Source organism: Eriocheir sinensis, chromosome 10 (genome assembly GCF_024679095.1).
Source record: "Eriocheir sinensis breed Jianghai 21 chromosome 10, ASM2467909v1, whole genome shotgun sequence".
NCBI classification, from domain to species: Eukaryota; Metazoa; Arthropoda; class Malacostraca; order Decapoda; family Varunidae; genus Eriocheir; species Eriocheir sinensis.
Window position 1 is genome coordinate 19,745,628 of NC_066518.1, and position 16,942 is coordinate 19,762,569.

Genomic DNA, 16,942 nt, shown 5'->3' on the forward strand with positions numbered 1-16,942 from the left:
TTAGCGAGCTTTTAGTAGCTGCATAATGTTTGTTTGCATTCATCATAATAAACCATAGTGACGCAGGGGATTAAACATAAAAAGTAAGGAAAATAGAACACTCTGGTTATTGACTTAGTCACTGGATACGTACGTGGCCCAGAAGTGGTGCCATCAACGCCCAGATAAGATCACGCAGACCTTTCCTGGCAGCCCTCAGTACCGTCAACAAGCACACGAGGGAATGAGATCAAAATGCTCTATAAAAGGCGCCGTGCAGGCCGGGCCCAGCATATAACAACACGGCGTTCCGCTTTCCTCACTTCAACATAAACGGCGGGGCCCTTAGCCTTCGCGCCGCCGCCCCCAGGAATAACAAACACGCCCTTCTCAGTATCACGCTCCTCACTCTTTGTCAGATCAAGGAAAATCGGTATCCAGCTTCTTCCAGACTACATAAATAAGACTTACAGAAGCAACAAAGGGCGAACGTTGAGCCCTGCGGTAGCCAGATGAAAACAGATAAACTGGCGAGGGAGACTAAGGAGAGTCGTGGCTGGCGGCAGGCGAGTCCCAGATCTGTGACCACGCTAGGGACACTCTCACTCGACTGGCTGATCCCCACGCCACCACTCAATGTTTGTTTGTGTCCAAGCAACCCCAATTTCTTGTACGTCAAATTGCATGAAGCCCGGCCTTCCTTAAATGACTTCCCTCCCATTAACCGTGTAAGGGCGAGGACAAAAGGCATACGCTTTCTCCTGACGATTATCTTTACATCACGAAACATTTTCTTTATGCTAACTTAAAGATGTATATTGTATGATGAGTCTACACGCTAAGCTTTCACTCTTGTCTGGAGAATATTCATGAGTCTGGAGACGCCGAAGTCTACGGGAGGACAACACACGGCGGGAGCGTTATCGGCGGCGGCGACACGGAAGGTCCTCCACGCAGCGGCTACTTGTTGCTCTGCGACTGCACGTTTGTGGCAATTTATCCTCTGATGCCAATCGTTATGGACCCATGTGTCAGGGGGTTCCGGTCGAGCAGTAGTGCCCCTGGAGCGACGCTGAGTGATCACGTCACCCAAAGTAAAAATATACAAATAAATATAAGCCTCAAAGATCGTGGGAAGCACATCACCGAGCATCCACAAACCATTTGGAGAAGTTCCCAATTTTCTGAGTATCATCTTGGAAATGGGAGAACGGCGCGCGAGGAGGGAGGGAGGCCGTCACTCGCCTGGTTGTGGGGGATGACAGATGGGAGGGGAGTAGCCAGCCAGGTACACACGTTGATTTACTGCCCCGCTGATTGTCCTGATTGCCAAGAAATGTCAAAATGAAGTATGGATGCCCCTCGTGCCAGGTTTATTCTTTGGACTGTAACCTTTCATACTGGTGCGGCGGGGAGAGCGCGCCGCCCCGCCGCCCCCAGCCCCTGGACGACTAGAAACATCTACAGTTAATGAGCAAAGCGTTCACTGCATATGACAAGGCGAGCGATGACGGGGAGAGAGAGAGAGAGAGAGAGAGAGAGAGAGAGAGAGAGAGAGAGAGAGAGAGAGAGAGAGAGAGAGAGAGAGAGAGAGAGAGAGAGAGAGAGAGAGAGAGAGAGAGAGAGAGAGAGAGAGAGAGAGAGAGAGAGAGAGACCGAAATACTCTTATGACACACTGTACACTTGTTATCGTGCCTCCCGGCTTCACCTGTTTGCTACAAATCTTCGTCATACACACAGCGTCGCCTCTCCCCCACGCTGCGGCTTATCTCAATCTTCCCAGTGTATATTTCCTCCCTTATCTCTGTGTCTACCCTCGCTTTCCCTCCCGCCCTTGCCACACCGCCGTAACCTCCCCTCGCCCCCCCTGGTGCTCGCCGTTATACATTGTGATTTACCGCCCCGTGGAAGGCCTCGCCCCTCCTGATGGTGACTCGACCGAACGTTTTTCTGTGTATAAATTTTTTAGGTCACGCAATTTTTCTACGTAATCTGATAATCTGCTTCGTGGGATTTTGCTTTTGTGTTTACTTTTTTCCACTGTCATTAAGTCTTGAAAGCCACAGGGAGGAGGTAGTGGTTGAGGGGAAATCGGGTAACAGTTCACGGTGAGTGGTGGGGCCAAGTAGTCTTAGTCGCCGCCGCCGCCGCCGTCTCCTCCCCAGTCATTCTCGCGGCGACACCATTCCGAGATAACACAATATCGACATAAATCACGCCACACAGTTTCCACTTTGCATAAGAGCCGGAGTTATCGTGGCCTATTAGATCATATTTATCGCCGGGCTGATGTCGTGTTGTAAGTGACACTGACGTTTGTGAAGAGAGAGAGAGAGAGAGAGAGAGAGAGAGAGAGAGAGAGAGACGACGACGACGACGACGATAATAATTACGATGACGGACATGACGAGGATGACGTAAAGACGCTCCTTAATCCAGACGGCGATGACGAGGACACCAGCTCACGTGTGTCAGGCGTAAGTTATGTCAAGGCCTGGGTGTAATACTTTCCCGGGCAGTTCACCTTCAACACGTTCATATTGTCCGTTTAAGGCGACACACCGACGATGGTGACCTTTGTATTTATGGCTGGGAAGTGTTCAGTGCCTTGTTAGGGATATTGCGTGGCTGAGTTCGTTTTTATTCTTGTTTGTTTGCCTCGTGTTTTATGTAGAACTATTGGAGAAGTTAATGGACGGGTTTTTACAGTGAGCCACTTAGTTGTGACTTATTGCGAGGTGCTTTCTTGTCTTTGTCACTAGCTGGGAGAGCTGAGACGGCCCTGGGGTGGATGAGGTGTGGCTGGTGTAGTGAAGGACGTGGCACTAGGAAACAAGATAAGTTACAGAGGGCGGGGAATTGACAGCTGAATGAAATGTAAATTAATTGAAATAACGTCTTTTTGAGGTCTGGTGGTGTTAGTGGTTGTGTACATCCTCAGTGACAGTATTCGCAGAGTCGTGGCAGTGGGTTGTGGCAGTAAGTGTGATGGCGGCTGTAGTGGCAGCATCAACATACACTTGGCAACCTGCTCCTGCCCACCCCTCCGCCACCACCACCACCTCCGGATGTCCGCATCGTCGCAGTCACCTCCCGCGGCTCAGTCTCGTCCGCTGCCGCCGTCACATCCTCGCCTCCCGCAGTTGTCTATCAGAAGTGCCACTTACTTCCCTCAGACTCAGAATAAGGATCGGAAACGGAGGAAGCGCGTGAGGCCGAGGCGGGGGCGTGAGGCGAGATGTGGGGCGGCCGCGGGTCGGGTGCCAGGGTTGGTTGTCATCAGAACTGTCACACTGTCCGCCAACAATTGACACCCTTGCACCACATACACACACACACACACACACACGGCCCGGTAGCTCAGTGGATAGAGCGTCTGGCTCACAACCAGAAGGACCGGGGTTCGATTCCCTGGCCGGGTGAAGATAAGTTGGGTTTATCTTCTTTCACGTGTAGCCCCTGTTCACCTAGCAGTGAGTAGGTACGCGACGTCAGGCAAGGAGTTGTGACCTCGTTGTCGCGGTGTGTTGTGTGTGAGTGGTCTCAGTCCTACTCAAAGATCGGTACTATAAGCACTGTGCTTCTCCGTAGGGGAACGGCTGGCTGTCTCGAGAGAGACCCGCAGCAGGCCAAGAGGTGATTTACACACACACACACACACACACACTATTCCATTATTCTCCGCTGTCACGGATCCTTATAATGCCTGACCGCCTGAAAACTTGACCGTGTGTGTGTGTGTGTGTGTGTGTGCATGGGTGGAAACCTAATCACTTCCATTGACACAGGAATAGCCTTTATTTGTGGGAGCCTTCCTACCCCTCCGGGGCCTCTGGTTCCTATATCTCAATTATTTCATTATCCTGCACTTCCCCGGCGCGTCTGAGGGCTGGCGGGAGGCACCGACGCCCCGGACATCTCCAACATAACCATCAACCTGAATTACCCGAGCTTCCTGCCGCCCTGGCACATCCCGGCCCGGCGTGCCTCCCTCGCCTGCCCTCTTGCCCTTCACGCCGCGCTACCTTCAGCCAGAAAGTCAAATTTGAACAACATTCCGCTTACGTATTCATGATAATTGAAAATACTAAAATTCACATTACGAAGAATTCACATTCAGCAATAACACATGTAAAATTCACACTCTTTAGTGGACGGTTTTTTTTTTTTTTTTTTTTTTCAGATAAAGTTATACTATGGGATTCTTTTCAAAGCGTTTCTATGTGATGGTAAATATCCGATCACAGTTGAACAACGAACTACAATGCAAAGGGCATCACGCTCACCGCTGGAGCCGTGTCGTCAGCGGCCAGCCGCTGACGACATGCTTCAAGCACGTTATTCCCCAGACACGAATAATAGGAATCTGATATTCTCCCCCCCCCCCCCTCCCCCGCCCTGCTGCCACTCCTCCCCAACTGTTAGGGTCCAACGTTAACAGCCGCTAATATTTGCCGCTCCGATTTGTTCAGCCATTAACAGCCCAGCCATTCTCTGGGATCATGAAACATGCGCAAGATAATGACAAGTTGAAAGACGAGATGCGACCAAGCCAATCTGTACAGCGCCACAAGAAGGCATGTGTCGCTCTTTGCAAAGAAAAAAAAAAGTATTTCCTACCAAAGTATTCTTCCTGCCCCAAAGAAAGTGTGTAGTAATACAACGGGTGGTAATACTGTGCCTTGTATTACAGTATCTGGTTTCATGCAATTGCAGGGCAGAGAGTCATCTTTACTCTCGGTAACTGGGGTGGCGTGTGCCGGGCCGGCGGAGGCGTCTGATGTACGGCGGCACCTGCAGGCCAGACACGTGGGCTGCTCAAACCTCGGTCCTGGGGCTCCTGCACGCCTTGTTTTAAGAGAATTAAGAGGTGTGTGTGTGTGTGTGTGTGTGTGTGTGTGTGTGTGTGTGTGTGTGTGTGTGTGTGTGTGTGTGTGTCACGAAACATTAAAAATAGTCTGGGATGGCATTCGATCAAAAATATATAGATAATTCAATTGTACTAAGGCATTTTAACTTCCAACTTTCGTGTCTTCCTTGCCTGCGGCTCACTGGCGAAGCTAATTAATGAACGCACCTAGTATACGCGCAAGTGATGCTTTGGAACCCTGATAATATTATCTTCATACCTAACCCATAATAAAATACTTCGTCCTGCATTCGGTGGACGTTTCGAGTCACTGCGTACCTCTCCTCCGTCGCTATGCCTCGTGGCGTCTTTTGATTCAATGATTATCTCGTCTGACGTGAACGAGGCTTGAACTTTATTACAGCAACTAAAAGAATGTTGTGTGTCAGCGAGATATGCTGCTTCAACTTCGACACAGAGAGAGAGAGAGAGAGAGAGAGAGAGAGAGAGAGAGAGAGAGAGAGAGAGAGAGAGAGAGAGAGAGAGAGAGAGAGAGAGAGAGAGAGAGAGAGAGAGAGAGAGAGAGAGAGAGAGGGACGGAAAGAGGAAGAAAATGAGGGAGAGGCGAAACAAGAGGAAAGGAGGAAGGAAGGAAGGAAAGAGGTAGGAAGGGGTAGGGAAGGGGCACGTCAGACAGCAGGGCAGGAGAGAGGAGGCCCAGCTGAGGGTCCTCCCCGGGGCATCTGTCATCGCGAGGGGCGGGACCTTGGTTGCCCCGCAGCGCCGCCGTCACCACCTCCGCCGATCTAAATACCACATGTGTATTGTCTCCATACCTCGCAAGCCCCACCGCCCAGAATAGCCTCGCCAGCCGCAGCCCCAGCATCGCGTGTGTGTGTGTGTGTGTGTGTGTGTGTGTGTGTGTGTGTGTGTGTGTGTGTGTGTGTGTCGTCAAGAAATGGAGTATTTGTATTATTTTATTATCTCCCTAGCTAGTCGTGTCTCATTTTTCATATTATTGTTTATGTCCTAGTCTTCTTTTACTTGTGGTTTTCTCCTCCTCCTCCTCCTCCTCCTCCTCCTCCAACTCCTCTTTACTCTCCCTCATCGCGCCTCCACGTCGTAACTGCCATTCTGTTTTTATTACCGTGTGTTTATTCGTCGCTCGTGGGTGATGACATATTACTCCCGCCACTCCTTGCCGTGGTAGCAGTAGTAGTAGTAGTAGTAGTAGTAGTAGTAGTAGTGGTATATAGTAGTAGTAGAGGTAGTAGCTGCTGTTGTCATTTTTCTTCTGTTGTTCTTTTTCTTTTTCGTTTTCTTCTTCTTCTTCTTCTTCTTCTTCTTCTTCTTCTTCTTCTTCTTCTTCTTCCTCATCTTCCTTTAGCAACCTAATAACGGAAGAGGTTGAGGTTAGTGACTCAGTGAACTACGTTATGAAAAGCAGGCCAGAGCTTTTCGCAACACATTTATTAGGAATAGTAGCAGCAGTAGTAGTAGCAGCAGTAGAATAAGTAGTAGTAGTAGTAGTGACTTGTTGTTACAGTTATATGTGCTGAAAATAGTCGCGGTGAGTGTATGAGTGAGAGTGTGCGGTGTATAATGGGGCGCAATGGTGACGGAGTGACAGGATTCTTAAATGAAGGGGAGGAAGGAGGAGCGTCTTGACACACATCACTCCCTCCCCTGCACGCCACTTCCACCATTACCTCGTATTCAACCCATTCTGCCTATTTTTACCTCGAGGGAAGGAGGAACGAAGGAAGAAGCGAGGGCAGGAGGGTGGCATCGCGGCCCTGCTGGAGTCTCGCTCGCTAGGCACACGGGCGGGCGAATGACAGGGAATGTGGTTAATTTTCCGTCTAAATGTTGAATGGAATTTTTAAGCTTCCATTTCTAAGCTGCCGGAAATGGTTATAGCTTACGGAGACCTCTCACCCCCTCCTCCCTTTCCTCCTCTTCCTCCTCTCCCATATTTGTCTCCTCTTCTTCCTCTCCCATAGCTTTCTTTCCTCTTTCTCTTTCCCTCCCTCTCCCTCCCTCCCTTCCTCGTCTCGCCTTCTTCCTCTCCTGCCTTCCCTACCTTGACGTGACTGTTGTGTGACATCATCTACCCTCCCTTCACCCCCCTCCCCTATTTCTCTCTCTCTCTCTCTCTCTCTCTCTCTCTCTCTCTCTCTCTCTCTCTCTCTCTCTCTCTCTCTCTCTCTCTCTCTCTCTCTCTCTCTCTCTCTCTCTCTCTCTCTCTCTCTCTCTCTCTCTCTCTCTCTCTCTCTCTCTCTCTCTCTCTCTCACACACACACACACACACACACACACACACACACATACACACACACACACTTTTTTCCTTCATATTCATTTCTGTATAACTGCCTCTTTCCTGCCTCCCTCGCCTCCTCCCCAGAAGGGCGCAGACGTAGGGTCCCCGGAGCAACAGTCATTCTTTTATCGTGATATTTTCCTCCAATTTTAAACAGAAGTCAAGTGTGGGCGGGAGAACCCACCCGGAGGCTCCCACGCCGCGGGGACTGAGACGTGAGACTTTAAAGCTGGGAACATTTTAAGCCAAGTGGATTAAAGGTCATAGGGAAGGGTAGTTGGAAGTGGGAGGAAGCGGGGGATGCCTGTGGCGGGGTGAAGGGACGCCGGAGTGATAACAAAATGCTGAGAGGGTTGTGAAAAAAGCCTAGATTTATTCCCATCATAAAATTTCGTGAAATTCTGTGTCTGGAGCCAACCTTGCTCGTAGCCAAGTAGTAACTCACACGTAGGCAGGTGCGCGGCTCCGAGGATGGAGCAAGAGAGTCTGTGTGTGTTCACGCCCCGCTAGTCCACCGCCAAGAGGCTAAACGGAGGGTGTCCCGCACGTTGACCACTCCCAGAGTGTTGTGTCGAGAAGGGAGCAGGAAGCAGCAGCAAGCGAGCGACCTAAAGAGGAAAACAATGAAAGCTGCCCACTACCGCTGCCTCCGTCGCCGTTGCTTGTCACACGCTGCCATTGTCTGTGAGTGCAGTGCCGATCAAACATAACGAACACGCCGCAACATTTCTTACCATTATCCTGACCAAATAAAATATAAATAAATATCATGCTAGACTAGAGCAATGTAAATTATTTCCTTTATTATAGAGTGACAGTCACTTCCAGAATTCAGCATTTTTGCAGCCTATCAATATTAACCATGTTATTCTTTCGCAGATGTTGGGTGGAGGAAACTTCTCAACCCTCCTGACCCTGGCGGCGCTGCATGAGGGGAAGGGCGGCCACGGTGTGCCCCTGCCACCTACCCTAGAGCCCCACAAGAGCCTGCCCACCACGCCCACCACGTCTACCAGTGAGTGTTCCTTCGTCAACCACCTAGTATAACTCCTTCCTCTGCACGACTGTTCCGATACTAATTTATCGACTCGAGGGCCTCCATCAGGCCGGAACGTCCTCGGCATGTTAGCGTCTAAAGCGATGGCCCGCAAGGGCTGAGCCAGACGTCGCTCACAGCCCAATGCTGCTATGATAAGACACAGAGGGGGCGCACTCCCCCTCCTCCCTCCGTCAAGTTTAATGACTCACTTACCTTCACTCAGACGGGTTTTTTGGAAGAAACTCAGCATTCAGCAATCCATTATTTTTCTTTTTATTATTTCGTCGTGCTCATATTTCCACCCTTCGCCCCACACCCAACAGCGTTCCTATTCTTTTAGGTGTTGCAATCCTGAGACAGAAATTCCGATCGCGTCTTTCTCCACGCGCTTATTACATTGTAAGAGTTCAGTTATTAGGCTTTTTGTCAGTGTTCGCAGGTTCAATTATTTTCATCACCTCGCCTCCCATTAGTGTCATAAGTCATGTGCTAGTAGTGTCAGGTGTGTGTGTGGGTCTGTGTGTGTGTGTGTGTGTGTGTGTGTGTGTGTGTGTGTGTGTTCGAGTGGTTAAGTTTATCGCGTCGGGGCTGCACTCCATCACCGCGTGGAGTGTGTACTTACATGCGCAGGGCGTCAGCCAAACACTCCGCCTGGCCGGAGGAGAGCCAGACTCCGGCGTCACCCCGAGACACTCACACGCACGCCATGCACCGACTCAATCTGTTCGTCGTGTCAGAGTCGTTCTACCTGTCAGGCCACATACCCCGACGGGCCACGTACGTACCCGACCAAACCACGAACTCCTCTTAACCGCGCACCCCGTCAAGCCCACCACTACATCAAAGGAACACATTACGTCGAGCCACACGCCAGATAGTGCGCGCTCGCCTCTCGTCCGCCGCGTTATAAAGTGGGCTCTGATGCCGTCGTAAAGAGCGCCTTGGCGAGGGTCACTCCGCCCCCGCCCCTCGCCCTATCTCCTCGCAGCCGTGGGGTCAAGACTCATCAGCGCGGGATCCAGACAGACACGGAGCGTGGGGCATTATTCTCAAGCTTATAATCTTATTAATTTTTACATCCAGCCTAACTGCCGTGATTAAAACAAATGCCGCATGATAGGGGTTTGTTGGAGGTGTGGAGTCGTACCGTCCTCGCCCACCCTTTTTACTGCACCCATCTCAGTTTTTATGACGCCGCCGCCGACGCAGCTTGCATAGGAACCTCCGCTTAGTTCAGCTCACATATCACCTCACCCAACTTTTATTATAATGCGCCAGTCCGGAGATCTTCCTTTAGAAACTCGAGCGCTGCCCCCAAAGGACGGCACTGAGGAGCAACGGCTTGCTACATCGGAATATTCTAATCCGTGTGTACACCGCAGGGGCTGTGGAGAGCATGAAAATGGTTCCTTAGGATATGGGGGTCGTCTCGGGCAACATGTCTTTTTTCTCCTCGTATACGGTTGGAATGTCTTGCCTGGAAATTTGACGTTGCTGAAGGACAAGCCCTCGATGCCTTACCCGACGCCCGAGTGTCTGTTGTGTGTGTGGGAGGAACACACTCTGTTAGCCTTAATTAACATAAGCAGAGCTCATTTGCATCACTCCCTCATGCAAGTTACGTCTGTTATTGTCCTTCCTGGCGGTGGGCTGCCGATGCACTAGATGGCCCGCGTGTCGCCTTGCTTTCTCTCTGCTGTTGTCATAGGAAGAGCGACGCTTGATTCGTACACTCAGGCGCCAGACATGCAGCCAGCGTTGGTGTGTCTCGGGTCGGGGACGCGTCATCTTTCCCGCAATAATTCACCTCATATCGGCCACACGATCTCCTATCTCTGTTTGATCTCGTATAAAAGTGATGTGGTGTGTCAAGGTTTGTTTTAATACAGTTGTTTGCGGAATAATATTTTGATTTAGACCAAGCCTCCTCCCTCCCTCCACGGCTTTGTTGTGACGGAACAGTAGCGTCATCGCCGTGAATCATATCAACGCTTGTCTCCTTCACATAATCATACGCCTCTCTTGATTCCCCCTCTTTGGCACATCTTTTCTTTCATTTGGATGATTATTTTCTCCTCCTTACACCTGCACCCTCAGGACGGCTATCACCAGAGTCATCACTTCAACACAAGGTCCGCGCCGCGAGCTGAGAATGATATCTTTGTATTTATGGCGACGAGTGAGCAGAGAGTTCTTTGTCTCGTGTGGGGTGAAAGCAGCCCCTCACCAGGCACCATCGCCGAGTAGTCGCCCAAACGAAATCCTTCGCAACGGCCAACACTAATAGTAACCGACAGATTTATAGAAACGTCCATATTTTACAATGAATTTTTTTTTCTTCCTCGGAGAACAAAGTCTCTCGGCCCCACTTGCTTGTTTCCCTTGTCGCTTTCATCGGTGTGGTAGCCGGTGTCCTCACGATGCCCGCCGTATCTTCTCTTTATGAGTTTTGCTTCTTGTATCAATCCGTCCATCTTGATCTCCTCCTTGGTCCTTTTTCTTTGTTCCTTTCTTCTCTTTCTTACTCTGGCCGCTCCTCTCCTCGTTGTATGTCAGAATAAACCCACCTTTTCAAAAGTCAATAGCACAAAGTTCTTTTATGTATATTTATCGCAAACCAAACTTGGAGCAGCGTCATGTGTTGCCGCGCATGGCGGAGTTACTCGTGCCTTGATATCTTTCCCGCACTCACCCAACAACCTGCGATACCGAGTGCATGGGTCCACCTTTGTACCGCACGTCGATGGGCGCTTGTCCGCGTCTGAGCATTAAGGGCCGTGATCTCTATAGAGGCGAGTGAAGGTTGTGGGCGGCGTCGCATCCTGGTGGGGATATGTGGCTGGACAGCGGACTCGGTTCATCGGCTGTTGCATAAAGTAAAGGACGGGTTGGAGCGTTTGATTGAAGTTTTCTTGACTGGCCTGAGTACACTGCGGCAACGCATGGGCTCGCTTGATCGAAGCTGTATAATGTAGCCTTGGATCTTTTTTTCGCAGAGTGGACTGGCCAATACCCTTAGAGCCTAAATTAGCATTTGCAAGACTCTTGAGAGCTAAAATTCGTAGTATCAACAGCCCTCTTTGTTGCTAAGTCAAGATGATGTTCATAAGTCAGCGGACGAGTGGCCAAAAGAGCGAGACCCGCCGCAAATAGGGAGGAGCGGAGGGAGGCGGGGCGAGGACAGGGGAGAAGGAGATCAGGATAGTGCATATGTAGAGGACGGTGAGGCAGGGGTGGGCGAGGCAGGGAAGGGAGAGTAATAGGAGATTGAGGCGAGCGGGGAGAAGACAGAGAAGTCGTGGCAGGAAAGCGGAGGAGAGAAAGGGAAAGAAAGGTGAGAAAATAAATCAAACCTAAAGTGATAATGATAAATAACGTTCAGCACGATATAAATAATGAACTGAAAGAACAGCAGTGGACCTCATGCCTCGGCAGATCGAATCTTGGAATTCATACACTTATTGATCTCTAGAAAAAAATATTCAAAGGGTAACACAAAGTTCTATTGTAGGTACTTTTCTTTCAACTCTCGGCCTTTCATTCCCTCCTTCCTGCCACTTCGACCCTTCTTTTTGTTTTCTTTTATCCCTGTTCCCCTTCAGTGTCCAGCACTCGCTCACCCATTCCGTCCCTCCCCTCCTCCCCTCGACTATCCTCCCCCATCAGCTCAGGAAGACAATGGCTGCGTTGTTGTGCATTTTTGTACGAGATGCGCAGAATCATCGCCAATCAAATATTTGGGCGAGGTGAGCTGGGCGGCAGAGGGCGGCGGGGATCCACCAATCGTCACAGCCACACACACCCTCCCGCCCTCACCCCTCCGTCACCCATCACCCATCACCCACGTCCTCTCTCACCCGTCTCTCACCCAGCCAAGTCTCCCTTAACCTCTCCAGCCCACATGACTCTCCTATGAGACTGAATTTGCCGAGGGGATTGTTGAAGGAGAGTTTACTTGGGTGGCGGAGGTATGGACCGAGAGCAGACGGGATTGTGTGTGTGTTACTGTGTGTGTGGGGGGGGGGGGGGGATGCCTAGGTCAAATCTTGTCGAGTACATATTCAATAGACGCCGCCCTTCCCGCCCTCCCCTTTGCCTGGGTGCGGAAGGGGCCGGGGATGCTGTGAAGGATCTGACAGGCTACAGAAGGAGGCCCGTGGGAGTGGGGAGCGTGGCGGCCAGGCATTGAAGGCTGCACTGAGAAGGTTCGAGGGACGTCACGTTAGATGAAGATATAACACTCTGAGTAGGAACATTGATGATAAACACTGAGAGCCCCAAGAAGGCAGCGGCAACGGCAACAGCGTGGGAGGAAGAGGCGGAGGAGGAGGAGGAGGAGGAGGAGGAGGAAGACAAGGAAGAGGAGGGTGGCAAGAAATAGGGTGATGAGAACGAAGGAGAGAAAAATATATTGGATGCTTGTTAATATATATGTATATATATATATATATATATATATATATATATATATATATATATATATATATATATATATATATATATATATATAATGAAATAGGTGAATGTGTGTGTGTGTATGTGTGTGTGTGTGTGTGTGTGTGTGTGTGTGTGTGTGTGTGTGTGTGTGTGTGTGTGTGTGTGTGTACTGCCTGTCAATCCGTAAGTACGTAAAGGTGTCAGCTTAATGGGAAAAGTCAAATTTAAGGACGGCTGCGCTGTGTTTCCTGACACTTGAAAAGCTGAGATTAGAAGAATTATGAAGCTGTTTATTGTTTCTATCATTATTAACTCTCTCTCTCTCTCTCTCTCTCTCTCTCTCTCTCTCTCTCTCTCTCTCTCTCTCTCTCTCTCTCTATCTCTCTCTCTCTCTCTCTCTCTCTCTCTCTCTCTCTCTCTCTCTCTCTCTCTCTCTCTCTCTCTCTCTCTCTCTCTCTCTCTCTCTGGGTGCCATCCTTCCTTCGGTCTGAACACACTCTCTCTTGCTTATCTATTAATTAATCCGAACAGCGAAAAGGATGGTCATAGCTACGTGTCGGCGAGGAATTTCAACCTTACAGGAACCTCACACACTGCTGCCCGTCCCTGCCTAAGCGTCGCGGGTGAAACTGAGCCCTGCGAGCCCCCAGCAGGCGCACCTCCGTCACTGTTGTCTTCAGGGGACTGGAGAGACTCAGATCACCCCGCAGGGAGCTCAGCGTGCCGCACCTCCGTACTCTCGATTCAAGGAGTCTTAATGTTGTCTTCAAACATTCTGTGACTAAGTGTTCCAGTTCAGTCATTCTTGATTCGTGTTTTCTTCTTTGTTCTCTATATTTTAGGCCGATCTTGACCCACCGTTCTTGATTAGGGCGCAGTTTCGTTTCTGTTAATTGGAACTTTCATTAAGAATCATTATTACTATACCGTAAACACACACACACACACACACACACACACACACACACACGCACATACACGGATCTTCGTAGTCTAGAGGTTAGCACGCTCGCCTCATAACCGAGAGGTCCAGGGTTCGATTCCCGTGCAGAGTGGAGATGGATGGGCATTCTCCTTTGATCAGTACCACCCTGTCCAGCCAGCAGGGAATGAATACCGGTTGTCAGTCGGTAGTTGTGTCCCTCCTTCCCGAGGGGGGAAGGTTTCAACTGTACCCAGAGATCCGTCACTTTTAAGTTCCGATCTTAGTCTCAAGTCTATCGTGTAGTCAGACCATGGTGAATTACACACACACACACACACACACTGATGGGACATACGTGTTGGCTACCCGAGGGAGACATGTGGGCGGCATCGGTCGGGGGCGTAGCGTGGGCGGCGGCCATCAAAATGTCATTCATAGCGTTCCTAGGTCGTTTGGACGGCTGGTGGGTCGTTGGTGTCGTGAGCCTGATGTGGGAGGCAAGGCAAGTAGAGGAATCTCTCGGCACTCCGTCTTTGCGTGCGTCTCCTCCTGCCGCTTACATCAATATTAAGAAGTATACGTACGTAGGACTTCACCTCTTTTGTTGGCATGTTTTCCCTTCACTTAACGATAAACGGAAAACACATAATTATCAGGGGTGATGTGTCTGAGAAGGCCGTGTGCTCAGCGTATCCGTTTTGCCTCTTCCTTCCCCTTTTCCTTCTCGTCTGTCTCCTCCTCCTCCTCCTCCTCATCCTCATCCTCCTCCCTCCTTCTCTATACTTTTGCATCATTAATTTTAACATTGAAATTTACCTTTAGTCATTCCCCTTCCCTGTCCTCCCGCGATCTGTACTACATGACAATTTGTAAATGACAACTTGGTAGTATTCATGATAGATAGCTCGTTCCATTGCCGCATCCGTTCTATGAATATTATTTCATAGTAGTATCACCGTCCTCTTCCTGAGCAATGCCATTAACCTTGTATCTACAAGTCTCCTCTAAACTCCACCTAAACCTCCTCCTCTCCCCCGCCATCCCGCCGCCCCGCGCGGGATAGAGGGCGGCCGGCACCTGGTCCCCAGGGCGCCGCTAATGCCCAACCATCAACTCATTAGCGGCCCGACGTGCACTTCGCATGGCCTGCCCGACGCTCTTTGTTTTCACACTCTGCCCCGCGACACCAGAATCTGCTGAGTTCATCTGGACGCGGCCGCTGCCCTTCAGCGGCGCCCACCGGCCCACCCGGGCCTTGGCACGCTAGAATACCCGGGCCCCGGGGGACATGGTTCTAGATCTCAAACTCTCGTCTCCCCGTCATAATAGTTGTATATCTGTATAGGCAGTCACTACCACCCCGCCCGTAGCGTCTTCAAGTTCGCTGCCCCTCCTTCCACGGGCCGCGGCGGTGCCCAGCTTCCCTCCACCCTCAGTGCCATCTCAGATGAGCCTTTGGACACAGATTCCAATTGTACAATTGTACAAAACCTGTCAAGTAAAGTAAAATACAGTTTCTTATTACTATTTATCTTTTTATAAAGAAAATACGAATAGTAACATAGGGATTAAACTTATTTACATATAATAATCACCATCAAACAAAGACTTCACCCTGACGGCCTGTTATTTTTGTTCACCATTAATTATTCACACCATTATGTCAAAGATTACAAGTTATTGCCGAAGTTCATCCATTCATCCCGCGATCTTCCGATACCTACTCTTCTTTTCAAGGTTACAATCCATCAATACGCTGCTCTTGCCGCAGAGCTCAGCCTGCCGCAACGAATTTCTGAATAGGAAATTTAAAAAAAAATGTTTTAACGTGATTACGTTTCTTTACTAATATTCCTGAAACAAGGCTTAAAGATGAATCACTATGTGTTCATTAACCGAAGTTCTGAACAGATCGAGCGTCTCTTAAGGGTGTGTAAGCAAAGGCGAAAAGCTGATCGGGTTAGGGAAGGGTTGTGAGTCGTCTGGTCTCCGCCTCTCGCACCCACTCGTACAACTCCCGTGAAAGTCTTATACCTTCATATCTAATGTCCCATCTCGTACAGTTTCAATGGCCACAATCGAAACTTAGTGGAACGTTTTAAGGCGAGCGGAGCCTCAGAGAGCCTGCTAAGGGCGGCGTGACGAGGCGAATATTTTCCCCTTTTTATCTCTTGAGCCGTCGTGGGTTGAAAGTGAGTCTCCCCCCCTCGCCCAGGCCGAGCCTCTGGCCAGATCCACCGCCGCCCAGGACCAGGGAAGAGACCACGCCCACCAGCCCTTTAGCCCCCTTCCCTTTGTTTCTCCGATGTTGCTTTATTTCATCGTATTTCTTTGACGTGAGCAAAATAAAATTTTCTTGGTGACTCGGAATGCACCTCAAAACCCTACCTCAAACACGCCTACACTGCCCCCGCAGCTCCCTTCCACACTTAACGCCGTTGTAGTACGACCTCTGACTCAAGAAGAATTGACGCGTGTCGAACACCTAACTGTGCCACATGGTAACGACACCCGAGGCAACGCACGTTTGACCCTTCCTCGGCTCAAAGCTGCTCGCCTATTCTTAGGATCATCACTTTTCTAAACCATTTAAAATACATAAATTTCGAGTACGTGGTGTTAGGATTCTAATCGATCATTTTTGTATTTCCTCTCCATCCAGTATCGTAACAATAATAATAAACCATAAGTAATGTTTAAAATGTCACAAACAAAGCCTAGCCTTTGAGGCCCAACCACTCAGCGACGCCCCTCCACACCTTCCTTCCGAGTATCCCCTGGGCGGGGGGAGCGAGGGCATCCCACCATTCTCGGCTAGAACTTTGCTCTCAGCGGGAAATTATCACTCACTCACAGTCTCAGAATTCATTCATCATGGAGAAAATAGATACCTTAGACTTGACTGCCCGCGAACAGGTTCTAAAAATACGGGTTCATGGAGCCTCTGTTCCTCCCCACCGACGGGAGGTTATCGGGCGCCGCCTTAGAACATTCCTCACCCGCGCCAAGAGTAATGGCGGCGCGGGAGACTCGCTACAAGACTAATGAGGAGTCAGAATGATGATGGTTTTGAGGCGCTTTTGTCTTTAGGAATGACGATCTCGCGGAAGAGGAGTGACGTAGAACCGTTCCCTGGGAGCAGGGCTCCGCGGGAAGAAAAGGAACCTGAAGCTCATTATCAGCGCAGATCACAAGTTAAATAATGACGGATGCTTCTTTAATATTAAAAAAATGTATCAGAAGTTTAATGATAATATTCTGAACACTTTACTGTTGACCAATTATTTGGAACTCGCCTAAGTCTTAGCGCAACAGCTTGTCGCCAGACTTGCCGCATCATCAACATCTCAGAAGACGAAGCGTTCTGTGTTCGGCACCACAAGCAGCGG

At 49.9% G+C, this 16,942-nt stretch overlaps 1 protein-coding gene across 6 annotated transcripts in view; it reads left to right on the forward strand.

Annotated features, from left to right (window-relative positions):
• The window catches only part of LOC126996667 (zinc finger protein castor homolog 1-like), a 98,831-nt gene that overhangs the window by 51,450 nt on the left and 30,439 nt on the right, over positions 1-16,942 (forward strand). For all 6 annotated transcript variants that reach the window (XM_050857376.1, XM_050857379.1, XM_050857378.1 and 3 more), the window contains one exon: positions 8,032-8,167. In XM_050857376.1, the coding sequence (XP_050713333.1) occupies positions 8,032-8,167 (136 nt within the window). The remainder of the gene's footprint in view (positions 1-8,031; positions 8,168-16,942) is intronic.